The 16,964-nt window shown below is 41.0% G+C and overlaps 1 protein-coding gene across 1 annotated transcript in view; it reads left to right on the forward strand.

Moving 5' to 3' along the window:
• The window catches only part of LOC124139580, a 67,834-nt gene extending 51,022 nt beyond the window's left edge, over positions 1 to 16,812 (forward strand). The window contains exons 15-27 of the mRNA XM_048390409.1: positions 382 to 399; positions 1,287 to 1,409; positions 2,387 to 3,085; positions 4,634 to 4,741; positions 5,258 to 5,751; positions 6,899 to 7,055; positions 8,063 to 8,089; positions 9,072 to 9,180; positions 10,405 to 10,565; positions 12,757 to 12,774; positions 13,252 to 13,342; positions 14,597 to 14,818; positions 16,536 to 16,812. Coding sequence (XP_048246366.1) covers positions 382 to 399; positions 1,287 to 1,409; positions 2,387 to 3,085; positions 4,634 to 4,741; positions 5,258 to 5,751; positions 6,899 to 7,055; positions 8,063 to 8,089; positions 9,072 to 9,180; positions 10,405 to 10,565; positions 12,757 to 12,774; positions 13,252 to 13,342; positions 14,597 to 14,818; positions 16,536 to 16,812 — 2,504 coding nt within the window. The remainder of the gene's footprint in view (positions 1 to 381; positions 400 to 1,286; positions 1,410 to 2,386; positions 3,086 to 4,633; positions 4,742 to 5,257; positions 5,752 to 6,898; positions 7,056 to 8,062; positions 8,090 to 9,071; positions 9,181 to 10,404; positions 10,566 to 12,756; positions 12,775 to 13,251; positions 13,343 to 14,596; positions 14,819 to 16,535) is intronic.
• The last annotated feature ends 152 nt before the right edge of the window (positions 16,813 to 16,964 follow it).

Genomic DNA, 16,964 nt, shown 5'->3' on the forward strand with positions numbered 1-16,964 from the left:
ACCTCATTTGCAGTATAGATAATTGTAAATCAATATTTGTCATATGGTGTTATTTTGTAAATGAGCACATTGCAAAAATATAATTTTACCCAATAGCTAGGTGTATTGGAATAGTCATCATTTAATTATAACATGTCAATAATGTCAAATAACATCAAAAGGTGGTCAAATTTCAAAATGTTTCCAGAGTAAATGAAAAAAGTGTTGCTCAAAATTGTTGTAACATTTTTCAAAATTCATATTGAAATGTACTGTTTTAGGTCTGAGTAAACAGTTGACAATATTTAATTTTTTATTCTATCTGAATGTTTCTTGTATTAGTGGGCAATGACTATTTATGTACTTGGTTTTGTGACCATTGTTTTGTTTCCTTTATTTCAGTTTTAGGAGCAGCTGAAGGTATGGTTATTAATACACATCACTCACTTGTAGATGTACATGCTTGGTCTTCTCCACCATCAGACCCTGTAGCAATCAAAATATGTACCGTATTTGACGTAATAAGCGCCCCGCTCTAATAAGCGCCCACTGCGATATTTGCTAATATATTGGCTAGTGAACAATCCCAATTAGCACCCTTCGTGTGTTATATGCACCTTAATTTCGGGAAATTAATTCCGGAAAAATATATCTGGCATGTCTAATACGCACAGACTTTTCTTTTGTATCATTTCAGGCTGTCATCCTAAACCACAAATTTACGATCTTTCAACTCTTTCACCAAAATTATATTCTGATAAGAGCCCCCTCTTTCTAATTTTGAGAGCGCCCTGGGCGCTTATTACGTCGAATACGGTAAATAGTATTCAGGGCTTTACCTGGCTTATGTTTAAGGGTCCTTGCAGGCAATATGAGGGTCGTGTAAAGTAATGAAATGGTGCAGTGTACTGTCTGTTTAGATAATTACTTTAGAGCCTGGAATGAATCATGTGGACAGTGGTCATGATTGATGGAGGAAATAACAGACACCATAAATGCTATTAATGCGGTGTAGGTACAATGTATATTATTGTGCATCCCTTGAGACGCAGCATTTTGTTTTTCTGCATCCATTCTCTACATTTGTGCATCGCGTAAAACCCTGGTATTTAAGTGATGATGATGATGATGATGATGATGATAACAATAATGATTAAAAATGTTTTGATGGTAGTGATAAAAATTATGTTTAAGAAATGAAGAAACATTAATATGTAATAGAAATGAAATTGGTGACAAAAAATTGTTTAAAGCAATAGAGAAATATTTACATGGATAAGATGATGGTGTGTTTCTCTCCGTGACAGATGAAACCAAGCCATGTGACAGCGACCCATGTGAGAATGGCCAGTGTGAAAACAAGCCAGGAGACGCATTTGAGTGCAAATGTTACTATGGTTACAGTGGTGACAAATGCCAGACCAAGATGGGTAAACAAAGTTTTACTTAATCATTTACAGTATGACAAATCCTAATAAACTAGAATAATACTTATTCCATGGAGTGAGTGAGTGAGTTTGATTTTAAGCCGCTTTTAGCAATATTTCAGCAATATCACGGCAGGGTACACCAGAAATGGGCTTTACGCATTGTACCCATGTCCTTGGCGTGACGAGCGAACACTTTAACCACTGGGCTACCTGACCGCCCCCTTATTTCATGGAAAGGGTTCGCAAGGCATTCACTGAGCAGAGTCGTGTCCCTTACCCGCACAATGATCTGCTTCACATGGGTTTAGAATCTTCCTGATTATGATCCTTGAGCTGTCTGGTCCGGACTCAATCAAGTATTTACAGACCGCCTTCATACAGCTGGAATATTGACATGAAAAGAAACAAAAAACATTTCAGCTGTACATTATGCTGCTGTTACATTGTTTCTTGGGACTTCTGCACCTTAACTGAGGTCACAGGTTGGGGTTTACTGTGTCAGTGTGATTATGTTTGTTTGTTTGTTTGTTTGTTTGTTTGTGGTTTAATGCTTCACTCAGCATTATTCCAGCTACGTGATGGCGGTCTGTAGATAACAGAGTCCTCGACAGAATGATTGACATCACAAGCATCGATCCATGCGATTAGGACACGATGACTTGCCGATTCCATTAATTACCTTTTATAACAAGCATAATCGCCTCAGACCCAGGATGGACATTTTAATATTATTTAGTTTATCGATTTAGTTAAAGATTTGTCAGTCAGAGGTTTCAAATAACAATAACATGTCTAACACAAGACCCAGGTTGCAAATTTTAATATTATTTTATGTCAATTCCAGGCACGCTGATAAATCGATTTAGTTAAAAGTTAGAACTGATTCCGATTTGTCAGTCAGAGGTTTCAAATGACAATAGCATGTCTAACACAAGACCCAGGTTGCAAATTTTAATATTACTTTATGTCAATTCCAGGCACGCTGATCAGCCGCTTTACCTTTACATCGCTGAAACGTATCAAGGACTACTACTCAATCCTGACCTCCGCCTTCCCGTTGATTGGTCATGGAAACATCGAACTCGTCAAGGAGGGCAACAGAAAGTTTGTTAAGATTGGGGGAAGTAGAAGCAGACTTGAGATCACCTTCAGCCGATATCGAAGCATCAAGTCGATATTTACATCAGAAACTGTGTCCGCCTCATCAGCATTCTCTTTCAGCTTTGAGACGAAGCTTACAACAACCAGAGTTACCACGGCAACCCGAATCATCTTGTTTTCTGTTGGTTCGGTCACCAATGGCGACCTGACCTCTCCCGGGATGCTGGTGTATTATGAGAATGGGATGATGACGTGTTACCTGAGTCTGAGACAGAAGAAATATAAGGTTCAGTTTGCAATTACTTTGCAAGACCTTGCCATACTGAGGACAGTCGACTTCTCATTCAGTCTTGCCACAGGATTTGTCATCCGAACCAAAGAGGCAACAGCATTAAATTACACAGTTCTTGGCACGGCGACCACTTCATCCATCCAATCACTCGAGGCGGTAGAGATTGAGGAGGCCGTGATTGGTTCCCGTGGCGACGTGGATGCTGAGTATGACCTATACGTTGGCACCTGCAGTATTGCCGATGCCACCCCAAGCCAGATTGACACTGAAGGCCTCACCCAGGGTGAGTTGGGTTTCTTTGACTATGTTTAACCCACTTCATTGTTGCAATCTGTCTTATAAACCTACTGCCACTTTTGCCTGTTGTACCTGTCTCATAATTACCTCTTGGGAGGTTTTACTTTATCCTAGGAAAACCTCATCCCTGCTGTGAGGTTTTACTTTTTCATAGTAAGACCTTGTATGAGGTTTTACTTTTGCCTTCTAAGACCTGGTATGAGTTTTACTTTTGCCTAGTAAGACCTATTATGGGGTTTTACTATTGCTTAGTAAGACCTGGTATGCAGTTTTACTTTTGCCTTGTAAGACCTGGTATGAGGTTTTACTTTTGCCTTCTAAGACCTGGTATGAGTTTTACTTTTGCCTAATAAGACCTGGTATGAGGTTTTATTTTTGCCTAGTAAGACCTGGTATGAAGTTTTACTTTTGCCTAGTAAGACCTGGTATGAGGTTTTACTTTTTCCTTGTAAGACCTGATGAGCCAAGGAGTCGATGAAGTTTGTACTTGGTGTTTCAAATGTCCAATGTTCTAAAATCGGGTTTTCAGTATGGATGACGTGCATTGAACCTGCTTTATCATGTTCATTTTTGTAACACACTGTTTTCCCACTGAGCCACTGGGGCAGGTGATGAAAAGTTGTTCAATTTTATATTTCATGAATCCAGTTGGTCCATGCTGCATGCAGTTCTTTTCTCCCACGCTTTGATCACTGTTTCACGATAAGGCATCTCGATGTTTTCTTATTTTGGGGGGGTATTTCATGCATTTAGACAGTTCCTAAGTTGGATAAAACATGACTCCGAGGTTTTAGTTGAAAATTAAAATCTTGAGCTCGCGAAAAGCCCTCTCGGAGTCATGTTTTATCCTATACATCAAAGTGCAAGTGTGTATTAAAATGAAAAACCCTGTTTGTACCCAGTATGTGAGCATGAGATCGGCCAGGCTTCTTGTAATCTTAAAACATTAACTTGGTCAGTGTTAAACAATACATGGAGTCCTTGGATCATCGAGGCTTACTTATATAGTACTTGACAATAGGGACCCCTGATTCTTAAACATTCAACATTAGTTGACTTTAGATGCATAATTTCGAACATTGAGAAGAGTAATCTTTGTGTATTTAATTTTAGTGTTACAAAAGTAGAGCCATGACAATATTTGTTCATGAGACATTATATGTATAATGGTTTTTACATAATATGTCATAAATATCATCATCAAAAGGAATGATAAACAATGAAATCGAAACATATTTTGTCAATTTTAAAAAAATTACAAATTTTGAAAACTCTTTTCCATACAGTCAGAATAAAATAACATTTTATAATTTGTTTCATCCCGTCCTAAGTCACATTATGACACAAAGTATAAGCAGGAACTCTGTAGAGAATCTACAACCCCCTTAAATAAGGAAGAGAACTTTTGCTGTGATACAAGACAACAAGATTGAATCTGATGGCTTGAATTTCCTGTACAGCCAAGCAAATTGTAGAATGGTTGGATGAGCATATATGTTGCCTGTCATCTCTAATGTGATGCTTGTCTTGACAGAGCTGTGTTCCGATGGATTCTGCAAGAACGATGGTGTCTGTGACGGCGTGGACCACTGCATGTGTGACCCAACAAAGGACTTCACAGGACCAGACTGTTCTGTAGCAGGTACACTATGTCCTTGACCTTATCAGTACAACATGTCCTTGAACTTTTGGGTACATGTCCTTGAACTTTTGGGTACAACATGTCCTTGAACTTTTGGGTACATGTCCTTGAACGTTTGGGTACAACATGTCCTTGAACTTTTGGGTACATGTCCTTGAACTTTTGGGTACAACATGTCCTTGACCTTGTGGCATGTGCATGGTGAAAGTCAGTGAAGCTGAGGTTCGTCAGTTTAACCTGGTCTAGACTCAAGTCCTCCAACAATGACTGATAAAAAATTTGAAAGATTTTTTGTTTACTCTAAAACAGGAATTTTAACTTTTTAATTTTTTGACGTGTACACCATATTTGTTGTGGGACAAATACTTAGCATTAATCTGCATGTTCTATGTGATAAATAGATTTATGTGTTATTAATCATGGGGCGAGGGGCTAATGTGGTTGAAAAAGGTGATCAGATCACAGTCATATTGCTCCAAAGATCTGTGTTCAATTGTTTTCTATGTCAACTTTTAGGGAGCAGCCTCGTCCCCGAGACAAACACATTCACCAAAAACAGCGATGGCACTTTCTCCACCTCCAGTGGCAACAACTGCACCATCCGCGGCAGTGTCAGCGTCACAACCACAAGCACCACCATCACCGCCTCCAGTCAGGGCAGCTACATCGAGGTGGACTCTAGCGCCAACACCTGCCTCAACAACCTCGCTTCTTGCACCGCCGGCCTCACCTACTGCATCCAAATGACCTTCACCTCCCTGGTGGAGGACTCCCACATCTGTCTCATGTCAACCGGAGGTGAAGCCATGTATGGCCTGTCCTTGACCTATGACAATCATGACAAGCAGTTCAGCGCCAGCGTCCGTGTGCCTTTCAAGACCTGGGAGCTGGAGGCCGACTTTAAGGCGAAGCTGAATGTTGAATACAATGTCTGTTTATCCTGGAGTATGTTCAGTGGAGTTTCTATCGTTGTCAATGACAACAAAGTCGGTGCCAGTAATGTCTTTGAGGTAAGTGTTTTATAGTCAAAGGATTTCAAGGTAACATGGTGATAAGATTGAAGAAGAGTTGTTAAACTATCAGGGAGAGTTTTTTAATATGTGGCCAGACAAAAAAATATAAATATGGATTTTCTGATCAATATTACAAGAGGGAGGAGGTAACAAAATTGAAAAATGTAGGGTTGATTCCGGCCCTCATGTTTACCTTAAACGTACTTCCACATACCTTACATGTTAGAATAAGGATGTGATAGTGATAGGTGATTCTTCTTTGTGAAGCAAGGGAGTTATCTGACTTAAGAAGTCCAGTTTCCACCCTTGCCAAACTAGGCTGGAATTTCTGGGCTCGGTCGTTGCTAGTTTTGTCCCTTCAAACAGACACACACAGACACTGACACTGACACAGACACAGACACAGACACACAAACACACACAGACACACACACTCACACCTACAAAGACACACACACGAACACACACACAGACACACTGACACAGACACACACTGACACAGACACACAAACACACAGTGACACAAACACACATACACGAACACACACACACACACACACACACACACACACACACACACACACACACACACACACACACACACACATCCCTTTGCTCATATTACTTGCATTTGCTGCTAAGGCACACCCAGTCAAGGCGATCATCGATAATCAAGATGTTTATTGAAATGAAACGGGCTTTACCTCGCAAAGTGCATCAAATCACTTGAGCACCTTGATTAAAAACATGTGGAAACTATGTGTCGGCGCCCAGTTGACGGTACACATGCTCTGCAAGCCCTGCAATGGAACGAACTCGGCAAGGCAGTTACCATGTTGTTTATGAACCAGATGTCGATATCATTGCGAGATTTTGATTGGACTATGTATAGACTCGTTAGTCCAGCCAAAAAATAACTCCATTATTCCAGCCTAGTTCGGCAAGGGTGGAAACTGAACTTTTAAAGTTAGTTAATTCCCTTGTCTCAGGAAGATGAGGTTAAGCAGGACTAGTGAGAAGGGTTCTCAAGGAGTCTTAAATCTAGTCCATTACATATCAATATTATTGATAATATATTGAAAATATTACCCTAAAATACAAAACCAACCCCTTGTTTCACAATGGTGATGCCTACGTGTTGTAGACCTCCTTGACCGTTCTGCCAGGAGCGCTCAGTCAGAAATTGAGATTCGGCAGCTGCTACAGCGTGGTCCACACTGAAGAGTGGAGCTACTCCATCACCAGCTACAACTACTACGCTGCCAGCATACAGGCCCTTGCTGCTGTCAACATCACTCAAGGTGAGTTGGTCGGATCCCCTGGCCAAAAGTACATTGGTCTTACGTTAAGGTTTATCAAATGACCTTGAAAGAAGTAAGGTCTGCCCTTCAGTGTTACCAGTTTGTTACCAGTAAAATTGGACCAGTAATTCATGAGACTGTCAGTCCCTGTGCACCGGTAAATCAAGTACCATTTTAATCTTTGTTGTTGAACAAACGATTGTGAATAGTCAGCTCGTCTGTTACCATCATTGTGTCCTGTTGTCTATTTTTAGTGCAAGGAAATAAGATTTTGCTTTGCTTTGAGGTTAAATATCTATTTTTAAACACTTAGTCTCGAGCCTAAGTGAAATGATGTTGAAAGAAGTAAAACCACGTAATTTTCATACATTTTATTGTTTGTTGAAAGAGAAATTTGGAAAGAACTGATAATTTTTTTAGTTGCCAGCAGTTTCAAACGTCAGCGGGAACCCAGTCACTGTTGTAGCATTCATTCACTCAGTTATTTGTTGATCCTTTCTCATTGTACAGACCCGTGAAGATCCGAGGTAGAATAAATTTTCAGCAACCCATGCTTGCCGTAATGGCAACTATGCTTGTCGTAAGAGGCGACTAATGGGATCGTTGGTCAGGCTCGCTCACTTGGTTGATGCATGTCATCGATCCCAATTGTATGGATTGATGCTCGTGTTGTCAGTCACTGAATTGTTGTGTCCAGACTCGATTATTTACAGACCACCATGATATAGCTGGAATATTGCTGAGTGTGGCGGTAAAAACAAACAAACAAACTCATCAAACATTCAGTTCTGTTTCTTCTGCAATAAAGAGAAGGCAATATTGCTGTTTCATAATTTGTATGTTTTATTTAACAATAACATGTCAATAGGTTGAAGTTGTCCCAAACATTTGTGAAACATAGCTCCAAAAGAATATTTCGATAGATCTGTACACCTTGGTGATGAGGTGATACACTGTGTTGACAATGAAGTAGCTGTTGTGTAATATTATCTCTACAACTGTTTCAGTTATCAACAAAGAGCCAGAACCTGTGGGTGAGTTTTATTTATTCACAATTTGGGTGTGATGATCTACAGATCCCCAGGGTCTTCATCTAGTCCTACTTTTTGCTATAACTGACTTCAAAACAGCCAGTAACTGACTTCGTCATAGCTGATAGGGCTGGGACGAGTCCAAATTTACTACCCGGGTACCCACCCCCCTATTACCTGACCCTACCCGGGTACCCACTGTAGGTCTCAAGAGATAGGTAAAACATGATTGGGAATAGTTTGACCGTACTCCTGTGAAAATAAATTTAGATACACGTATAATCCGATCTGGTCATGCATACACTAACGTTGACTGATGTTTTTTCATTATGCAAACATATAAAGTCAGAAGGAATGTGTGCGAAGTCAGAAGGAAATGAGAACATTTTTCTCTTATAATGTGACCATAGAGTTCTAGATATTTTTTGCCATTAAACAATATAATCACGTGACTAACCACGGGTCCGGGTAGTCCTGTGGGTATACAGGTCCTGCTCAGTACCCACCCGACCCGGGTACCCGAGTTACCCGTCCCAGCCCAAGTAGCTGACTGTTTGTTTTAATCGACTGTTCATTATCATCAACTTTGTTTTAGCTGAGGGTTCATATTAATCAACTTTGTAGAAACTGACTGTTCGTCATAATTGACTTTGTTACAACCCACTTCATTATTATTGACTTTGTTATACTTGACTGGTTGTTATAATTCATCACGTTATAATCAACTGTTCATTATATAATCAACTTTGTCGCAACAAACTGTTCATTGTAAACAACTTGGTTATCACCGACAGTTCATTATGGCCCACTTCATAATAGCCAACATCGATCAGTAATGTCCGACTTTGTGGGCAATTGCTATAGCTGTTCATAGTGGGCAGCTAACTGTATAGCCAAAAGGTTATGCTGACTTTATTACAGCCGACTTCATGATAGCCAAACTTGTGACTTCTTTGTAACATTGTTGTTGATGTCTGTGCTGCAGTGGAGGAAGTCTGTGATGTTGCTGTCTTCAGGACAAGCATGACCTCCATCGTCAAGGTCGGTGTCAGCCTCTTCAGCGTCGCAGCCAACGCAAGAACTACAGCGTGCATGTATGTATACTTACATTGGTATTGGTGCTGCCACTGTTATCTGTGTGTTATTATTGTTACCGACTGACTGGTGGTCTAGTGTATAGTGCCCGGAGAGCTGAGGGTCGGTGGTTCGATCCTTGGTCTCGCTATACCAAGAGATGTTGAAAGGTGGTACTTGTTGTTACCCTGCCTTGCTCTCAGCATAAAGAAATAAAACAAGTACTGGTCGGCTCAGAGTCAGTATACTGTGTCTGAGTTGGGTATCCATGTTAAACTGCGGCATAGTGGCTCACAGTGGGTGAGGTGAGATGAAATGGGGTTTAACCTCGCGTCCAAGATTATTGCACTTACATAGTGACGTGCTTCTACGTGTGTGTGTGTGTGTGTGTGTGGCTGCTTGTTCTAGTCCGGACTGATGTCAATTTATAGTGCTAGCTCACTGAGATACCATGCCACAGTTTAACATGAATACCCCACTCAGACACAGTATACTGACTCTGAGCTGACCGGTCCTTGTTTTAGCCCCTTAATTTCGAACTAGACAGGGTAACAACGAGTCCCATCTTTTAACGTCTTTTGGTATGATGCGGCTGGGGATCGAACCCCGGACCTTCCGCTCTCCGGGGGGACGCTCTACCACTAGACCACAGAAGCGGTCGCTCACAGTGGGCTCGTACTATCAAATCAGCATATGTCCAGTGCAGCCCAAGCACATGCAGGTGCTCTCTCACACACACACACACACACACACACACACACACACACACACACACACACACACACACACACACACACACACACACACACACACACACACACACACACAGTCACACAGTCACATAGGAGCCCTGTGATGGGATTTACTCCACAGACCATCTCATCCAAGGTCAGGTGCCTTGTACACAAGACCAAGTCGTAAGAGGCGACTGATGGAATTGTGTGGTCAGGCTTGCTGACTTGGTTGATGCATGTCATTGTATCCGAAACACGTGGATCAATGCTCACGATATCAATCACTATATTGCTGGTCCAGAATTGATTATTTACAGACCACTATCGTATAGCTGGAATATTGCTGAGTGCAGGGTTAAACAACAAACAAACAAACATGCCCAAAGAGAGCCCCCTTCAGCAAGCTTACAGAGTGAGGATGTCTTCTGTAGCCCGACTCCTGCCCTGCTGCAACAGGCATGGTCATATTCTGCACCACACAGCTCACACTGTCTCATGTATACACCCCAGGGAGTTCACCACGGCCATCGCTACAGCGGAGAGCTCCATCGCTGGATGCTGGAACGAGAAGGATGAGTCTGTGTCGTCCTCATCCCTCCTCTCCTTCGTGAGGTACTCGCTGCGGCCCAATATCCTGGCCTTCAAATCTCTGAAGACCCTCATGTGCGATGGTAAGTACATAAGCCAGCTCTGTGTACTATTTGAATAGGGGTGGTGGGGTAGCCTAGTGGTAAATGTGTTTGCTCATCATGTTGAAAGAGTTTGATTCCCCGCATTGGTAGAATGTGTGAAGCTGATTTCTGGTGTCGTCCACTGTGATATTGCTGAAAAAAATGGCGTTAAGCCCAACTCACTCACTCACTCTATTTGGATATGTAACATTCACATTTGGGACAGTAACCATGGTAACATGCAGGACAAGACAGGATATTAGGGTTTTTTTACTTAGTTTAGGGATCCACCATTTATGTTTCCCCAAATATGCAACAAAATACAATTTTGAAGAACTTTTGAATATTGTATCAAATTTCAGCACAACTAAGCTGGCTGATATTGGAAGGGAAGTAACTCTTTGACTTGTAATTCATATCTTTTTTTCTTTTAAACCATTCTCACCAAAAATTCAGAATTATTTTTAAACCAATTTTAACTTAAAACATCATTTTATTTTGCACAGTGACAGTGGTTTTGAAAATGTACCTATAAACTAATAAGAGACAAAATACCAAAAAGCCCTATTTGGTTAAGAATTGACCTCAATATTTATTTGTGTTTAGAGAAGTTTAAACGTGCAGAACTGTGTGCTGACTGGAAATCAGTGTAGCGTAGTGGATTTACATAGGAGTGGGAACTCTGGCTTCTGTGTTCCTAAACATATTAAAGTCAATCCTTATACATAAATAAGTCAACAATAATAACTTCACAAACTGCTTATTTAATCATTACTACACACAGAAAATGTTTACAACTACCGTATTCACCACAATAAACGCCCAGGGCGCTCTCAAAATTAAAAATTAGGGGCTCTTATTAGAATATTATTTGGGTGAAAAATTAGTTCAAAGATCGTAAATTTCATGATTTATGCTGACAGACTGAAATGTTTATATATGACAGATATATTTTTCCGGAATTTAATTGCCCATGATTAAGGGTGCATATTACACACAAGTGCGTATTATACACGAATAAGTAAGTCATGTGTACATTGATCAATCGGAAGGGGTGCTAATTGGGATTGTTCACTAGCCAATATATTAGCAAATATCGCCGTGGGCACTTATTAGAGCAGGGCGCTTATTACGTGGAATACGGTATATGCAATCAGCGAAATCGTTTAAGCGACATACACCCCCCATTCTGTTGGTGGGCATGACATAATCTTATTTAGGTTTATGTAAATTTTTATGTAATTCCCCTATCAATACCATGTTTGATTTTATTTTTTTGAAAATGTTACTAAACCGAGGAGCAAAAGAAACTATACCTCTCAGTTGGTTTTATATGTTTGATTTTCAATTGAAAATAAGTTAGCGATAGTGTTTCAAAAAAATGAACAGTACTGCGGTTTTGTTAGCACTCAAAGAACACTTCTACATGGTTTTATTTTTTAAAATATAATTTGATTTAAAACTTTTAAAAATTAAAATAAAAAACACATAATGCACAAATGTTAATGGGTATCTTGTACATTTTTTTTTTAAATCAATAAATTTACAACATTTTGAACATGGAATGAGTTCGGTTTTAAGCCGCTTTAAGCAATGTTCCAGCAATATCACGGCGGGGGACACCAGAAATGGGCTTCAAACATTGTACCCATGTCGGGAATCGAACCCGGGTCTTCGGCATGACGAGCGAACGCTTTAACCACTAGGCTACCCGGCCACCCCTCAAACATGGAAGGGGTCATGTGGCTGCAAATTCTCTCCTTACCCTTGTTTTCATTTGAACCAAATTATTGTGACACAAAATTACCCAGCCACAAATTACTTTTTACAAGCTGTTGCAGGAATGAAGGATGGTTAAATAGACAAAATCAAATTTAACAACAGCTCTGTCAATTTTCAATTACATTAAAAACGTAAATGGTTTGGTTTCATCTGCCCCTTGGTTTATGCTACAAAATATTTCTAGGCAACTAACGGGATCAGGTGGTCAGCCTCGCTGACTTGGTCGATGCATGTCATCGATTCCAATTGCGTGGATCGATGTTCATGATATTAATCACTGGATTGTCTGGTCCAGACTTGATTATTTACAGACCGCCGTCATATAGTTGGAATATTGCTGAGTGTGGCGTTAATCAACAAACCAACCAACCAATCTATGTAACTTGAATATTTCTATTCTCTATTTCAGATCTGACCGTTACCACGGGTAAGATTACCGTATGTCATAATGCCAGCCTTCAGGGCAGGACGGAATGTTACAAACCAGGTCAAATACAACACATGTTAATACACAAAAATAATTGCTTCTTGTCAGTTACAGAAACCAAAGAAGTATGTTGCATACTTGAACGTGTTTAAGAAGAAAGACATTGTCAGGATTAATGTTTGGCTAAAGGGACCAGTAATTTTTTAAGAGTCCGATTGGCCGTAGTGGATAATAAAAGATAATGAAAAGACCTGGCGAGGATTGTGTCAAACTGTATATGCAGTTTGTCTTTGATAGAAATGGACGTTTGTTTCCGTAAAATATGACATGTGATTTTCATTATAACAGTACTGATGGAATCAGTTGCAGAAATATATTTGTAGTTTGAGATGATCATCAGATATTGGAGTTGTAGGTGCCACGCACATGAACAGTAATCAGCATCCTTGCTCAGTCCATGTGTCCTTGGTGCTGCAGATGCTACTTGTGACTTCGCCACCATCAGCACGGAGATACAGGCGCTCTTCACCTCGACCTCCAGCAGCCAACTCACCACCATGTCCTGCAGGTAGGTGTCTGTACCATGTCTGTACCATGTCTGTATCTCTGTACCATGTCTGTATATCTCTATCATGTCTGTATCTCTGTACCATGTCCTGCAGTTAGGTGTCTGTACCATGTCTGTATCTCTCTGTACCATGTCTGTATCTCTCTGTACCAGTAGGTATCTGTACCATAGCCTGCTTGTATCCCTTAAAGCCAGATCTTTTATTCTCATACGATACCGTCAGGTCTACTTTCAAATCAGCTAATCATGACAAGGCTTTTAAAATCTGTATGTCAAAATGAATTTATTGGAGAGTTCCTAATGCAAACAAAAATAACTGTACTCACATATTGATGTGGATATTTTATACACATCCTTCCTTTTCTGAGCATATGGGTGTACGTTTGAGGGCATATTTGTGTTGTTTGGGGTCTCTTTTGCTATAAAGATGTCCAAAGGGTTACAGATATGAAGCCAAATCATTTTAGAAAGCTGACATCTGATTGGCTCAAGAACCCATGCATCCTTGCATCCTTCATTCAGCTGTCAAAGTGGTCAAAGTCTGCACAGTGTCATCTTCCCGAGGCAAGCGTGTCCACTAGCCTCTATCAAAGCCTAGTTTATACACTTGCCACTCTAAGGCATCTTCCCGAGGCAAGCGTGTCCACTAGCCTCTATCAAAGCCTAGTTTATACACTTGCAACATCAAAGCCACTTTTCTTGGCTCGACCCTGGCACCTACTCATGTAGATCACGAATTGTGCCCCTTGTAATGAAAACGTGATATCCAATCAGATTGCTGTTCTTATGTAATATAGCTTCACAAAGATGGCGACTATCATAGGCGACAAACAAGTCGATCAGATAACAAAAATATTTGCGATTTCATCCCTGAAACCAAAACATAGGCACCGTTGGGGGGTTCAAAAGATGAAAAGACAAATTTGTATCAACACAGACAGGCAGCAGCAAATCACTTTCATACGAAGATGAACCAGTCGTGTATGTTGATTTTGTGAAACGTTCTCTGATTAGACCATCGATATAGTCCAATCATATTTAGCACAGGAAAGTAGGCTTGATTTTGCAAGACTTTGATAAAAAGCCTAGTGGATGCTCTTCCCTCAGGAAGATGTCACAGTGTTCACCCGAAGCAGCCTCAAGCAGAACCACTGCATCAGAGTAAACCATCAGATTGTAATGAGATTGTATTTGTATCTCTGTGTACCAGGCCCTGTCCACCTCTGTACCATCCGTTTACATTGTCTATTTCAGGTCTGTTACAAACACTTTCATCCACATCAAAGAGAAGCTGCAGACGTGTTCCACTGGAACGAGGGAGTTGATGACATCCCTGATGCTGCAGATGGGGGTGACAGTGAGCTCCGTCTGTGCAAAGGCAACATGCAACATTGAATACTCCAGATCGTGTGTCAGTGACGCCTCCGCAGTCATCACCAACGTTGCAGCGGAGGGATACACCCAAGCTGTCTGCAAGTATGTTCCTGTACAGTTAGACCTTGTCAATCCCGACACCTCTAAACAGTATGCTCCCGAGAAAACATAGAACTTTGTGGATAACAACTTCTGGCTTGTTGCATTTAGCAATGTTTCGATGTAGATTCTTATGCCATTATCAAGGTGTAAGAATCTAATTCGAAATATCACTATATGAAATAAATCAGATGTTATCCATAAAGTTGTACATTTTCTTATTTAGGCACCAACCTCAAGAATGCAGATTAAACAGTTAGCATGTTCCTGTTCTATACAGTTGAACCTTGTCAATCAGAACCCTGACAAAACAGTATGTTCCTGTTCTACAAAGTTAAACCTTGTCAATCAGAACCCAGAAGACAGAAGCGTCTGTCCAAAGTCTGACAATCCTGTCCACAGCCAAACCCAAATTATACATATTAATCCATTGAAACCCTGGCATGAGAACAGCATCAGTGCAGGGTGATATGTATTATAGTTGGAGTGTTGTGAACTGCAACCATGTTTTGCTCTTGAGTGCTGTGGACCCGTGAAGATCCGGGGTAGAATAGGTCTTCAGCAACCCATGCTTGCCGTAAAAAGGCGACTATGCTTGTCGTAAGAGGCGACCAACGGGATCGGTTGATAGGGCTCGCTGACTTGGTTGATGCATGTCATCGTATCCCAATTGCGTGGATCGATACTCATGATGTTAATCACTGGATTGTCTGGTCCAGACCTGATTATTTACGGACCAAACATCGTCATATAGCTGGAATATTGCTGAGTGGGGCGTAGAAATAACAAACAAACAAAACAAACAAATCTTGAGTGCTGTACTTCGTTTGTGAGCAAATGATAGAACATGAAGCTATATCTTGCTTATCCAGGTTATTAAAACAGATGTAAGATTAACCTTCTTAGTGAACAGTCTCAAGAGGACAGCATGGAAGACAGTAGGTTAAATACACTCTGATGAAGGAGTTGATGCAAATTAGGTGCCAGGTTTTTCTATTTAGAGACATTCAACACATTGTTCTAACCTGTGAAGATCCTGGTTAGAATAGGTCTTCAGCAATCCATGCTTGTCATAAAAGGCGACTAACGGGATCGGGTGGTCAGGCTTGCTGACTTGGTTGATGCATGTCATCGTATCCCAATTGCATGGCTGGATGCTCATGACATCAATCACTGGATTGTCTGGTCCAGACTCGATTATTTACAGACAGACATCATATCGCTGGAATATTGCTGAGTGTGGGATCAGACAACAAAGAAACAAAACAAAACGTTATTCCATTTAGAGACATTCTACATGAAAATTGTCTTCCTTTTCTGCTGAAATGGTTGCATGGTCTTGATGAAGCCCACTTGCTTGCCATGAGTGTTGCTCACATGAGTAACCAACTGTTTTCCTTCATTCCCTGTCCACTTGCATACAGCGATCTTAGCGCTACAATTATGGTAAGTCTATGTTAAAGTATGGGAGTTGCGATCATCTTAGCGCTACAATTATGGTAGTCTATGTTAAAGTATGGGAGTTACGATCATCTTAGCGCTACAATTATGGTAAGTCTATGTTAAAGTATGGGAGTTACGATCGTCATAGTGCTAAGGTCGCTGTGTGCAAGTGGACCCTTGTTTCAATAATGAAACAGATTGCAGCCCTTGGATTGACTTCAGGTGTGAAATCTGTCTCGTCTGGAAGCACTCATAAATTCCCCTGATACGTTTGCAGGAAGCTGAAGCAGTCCCTGTCCTGCGTTACCAACCACACCATCGACTGCAGAGGAGACACCTACGGCAAAATCTCCTCCAGTGTGGAGGAAGTGCGTAAGGTTTACTACGAGAAGTGCTTTGGCAAGTCCCCCAAACCATCTGCCCCTGAAGACTGTGAGAGCCTGGCGATGGACGAGGTGGACACCCTGGTCAGCCTCCAGGCCTTCATCGGCAGCAAGCTCCTCACACAGGAGGCACTCTGCAGGCAGGTCTTTCCCTTCATGTTGATTCTGTGATGATCCAGTGTGTATCATGCCAGTCTCTGTCTCAGTGTGTATCATGCCTGTCTCTGTCTCAGTGTGTATCATGCCAGTCTCTGTGATGATCCAGTGTGTATCATCCCTGTCTCTGTCTCAGTGTGTATCATGCCAGTCTCTGTGATGATTCA

Source organism: Haliotis rufescens, unplaced genomic scaffold (assembly GCF_023055435.1).
Source record: "Haliotis rufescens isolate VD_foot unplaced genomic scaffold, xgHalRufe1.0.p SCAF_9, whole genome shotgun sequence".
Taxonomy (NCBI): domain Eukaryota; kingdom Metazoa; phylum Mollusca; class Gastropoda; order Lepetellida; family Haliotidae; genus Haliotis; species Haliotis rufescens.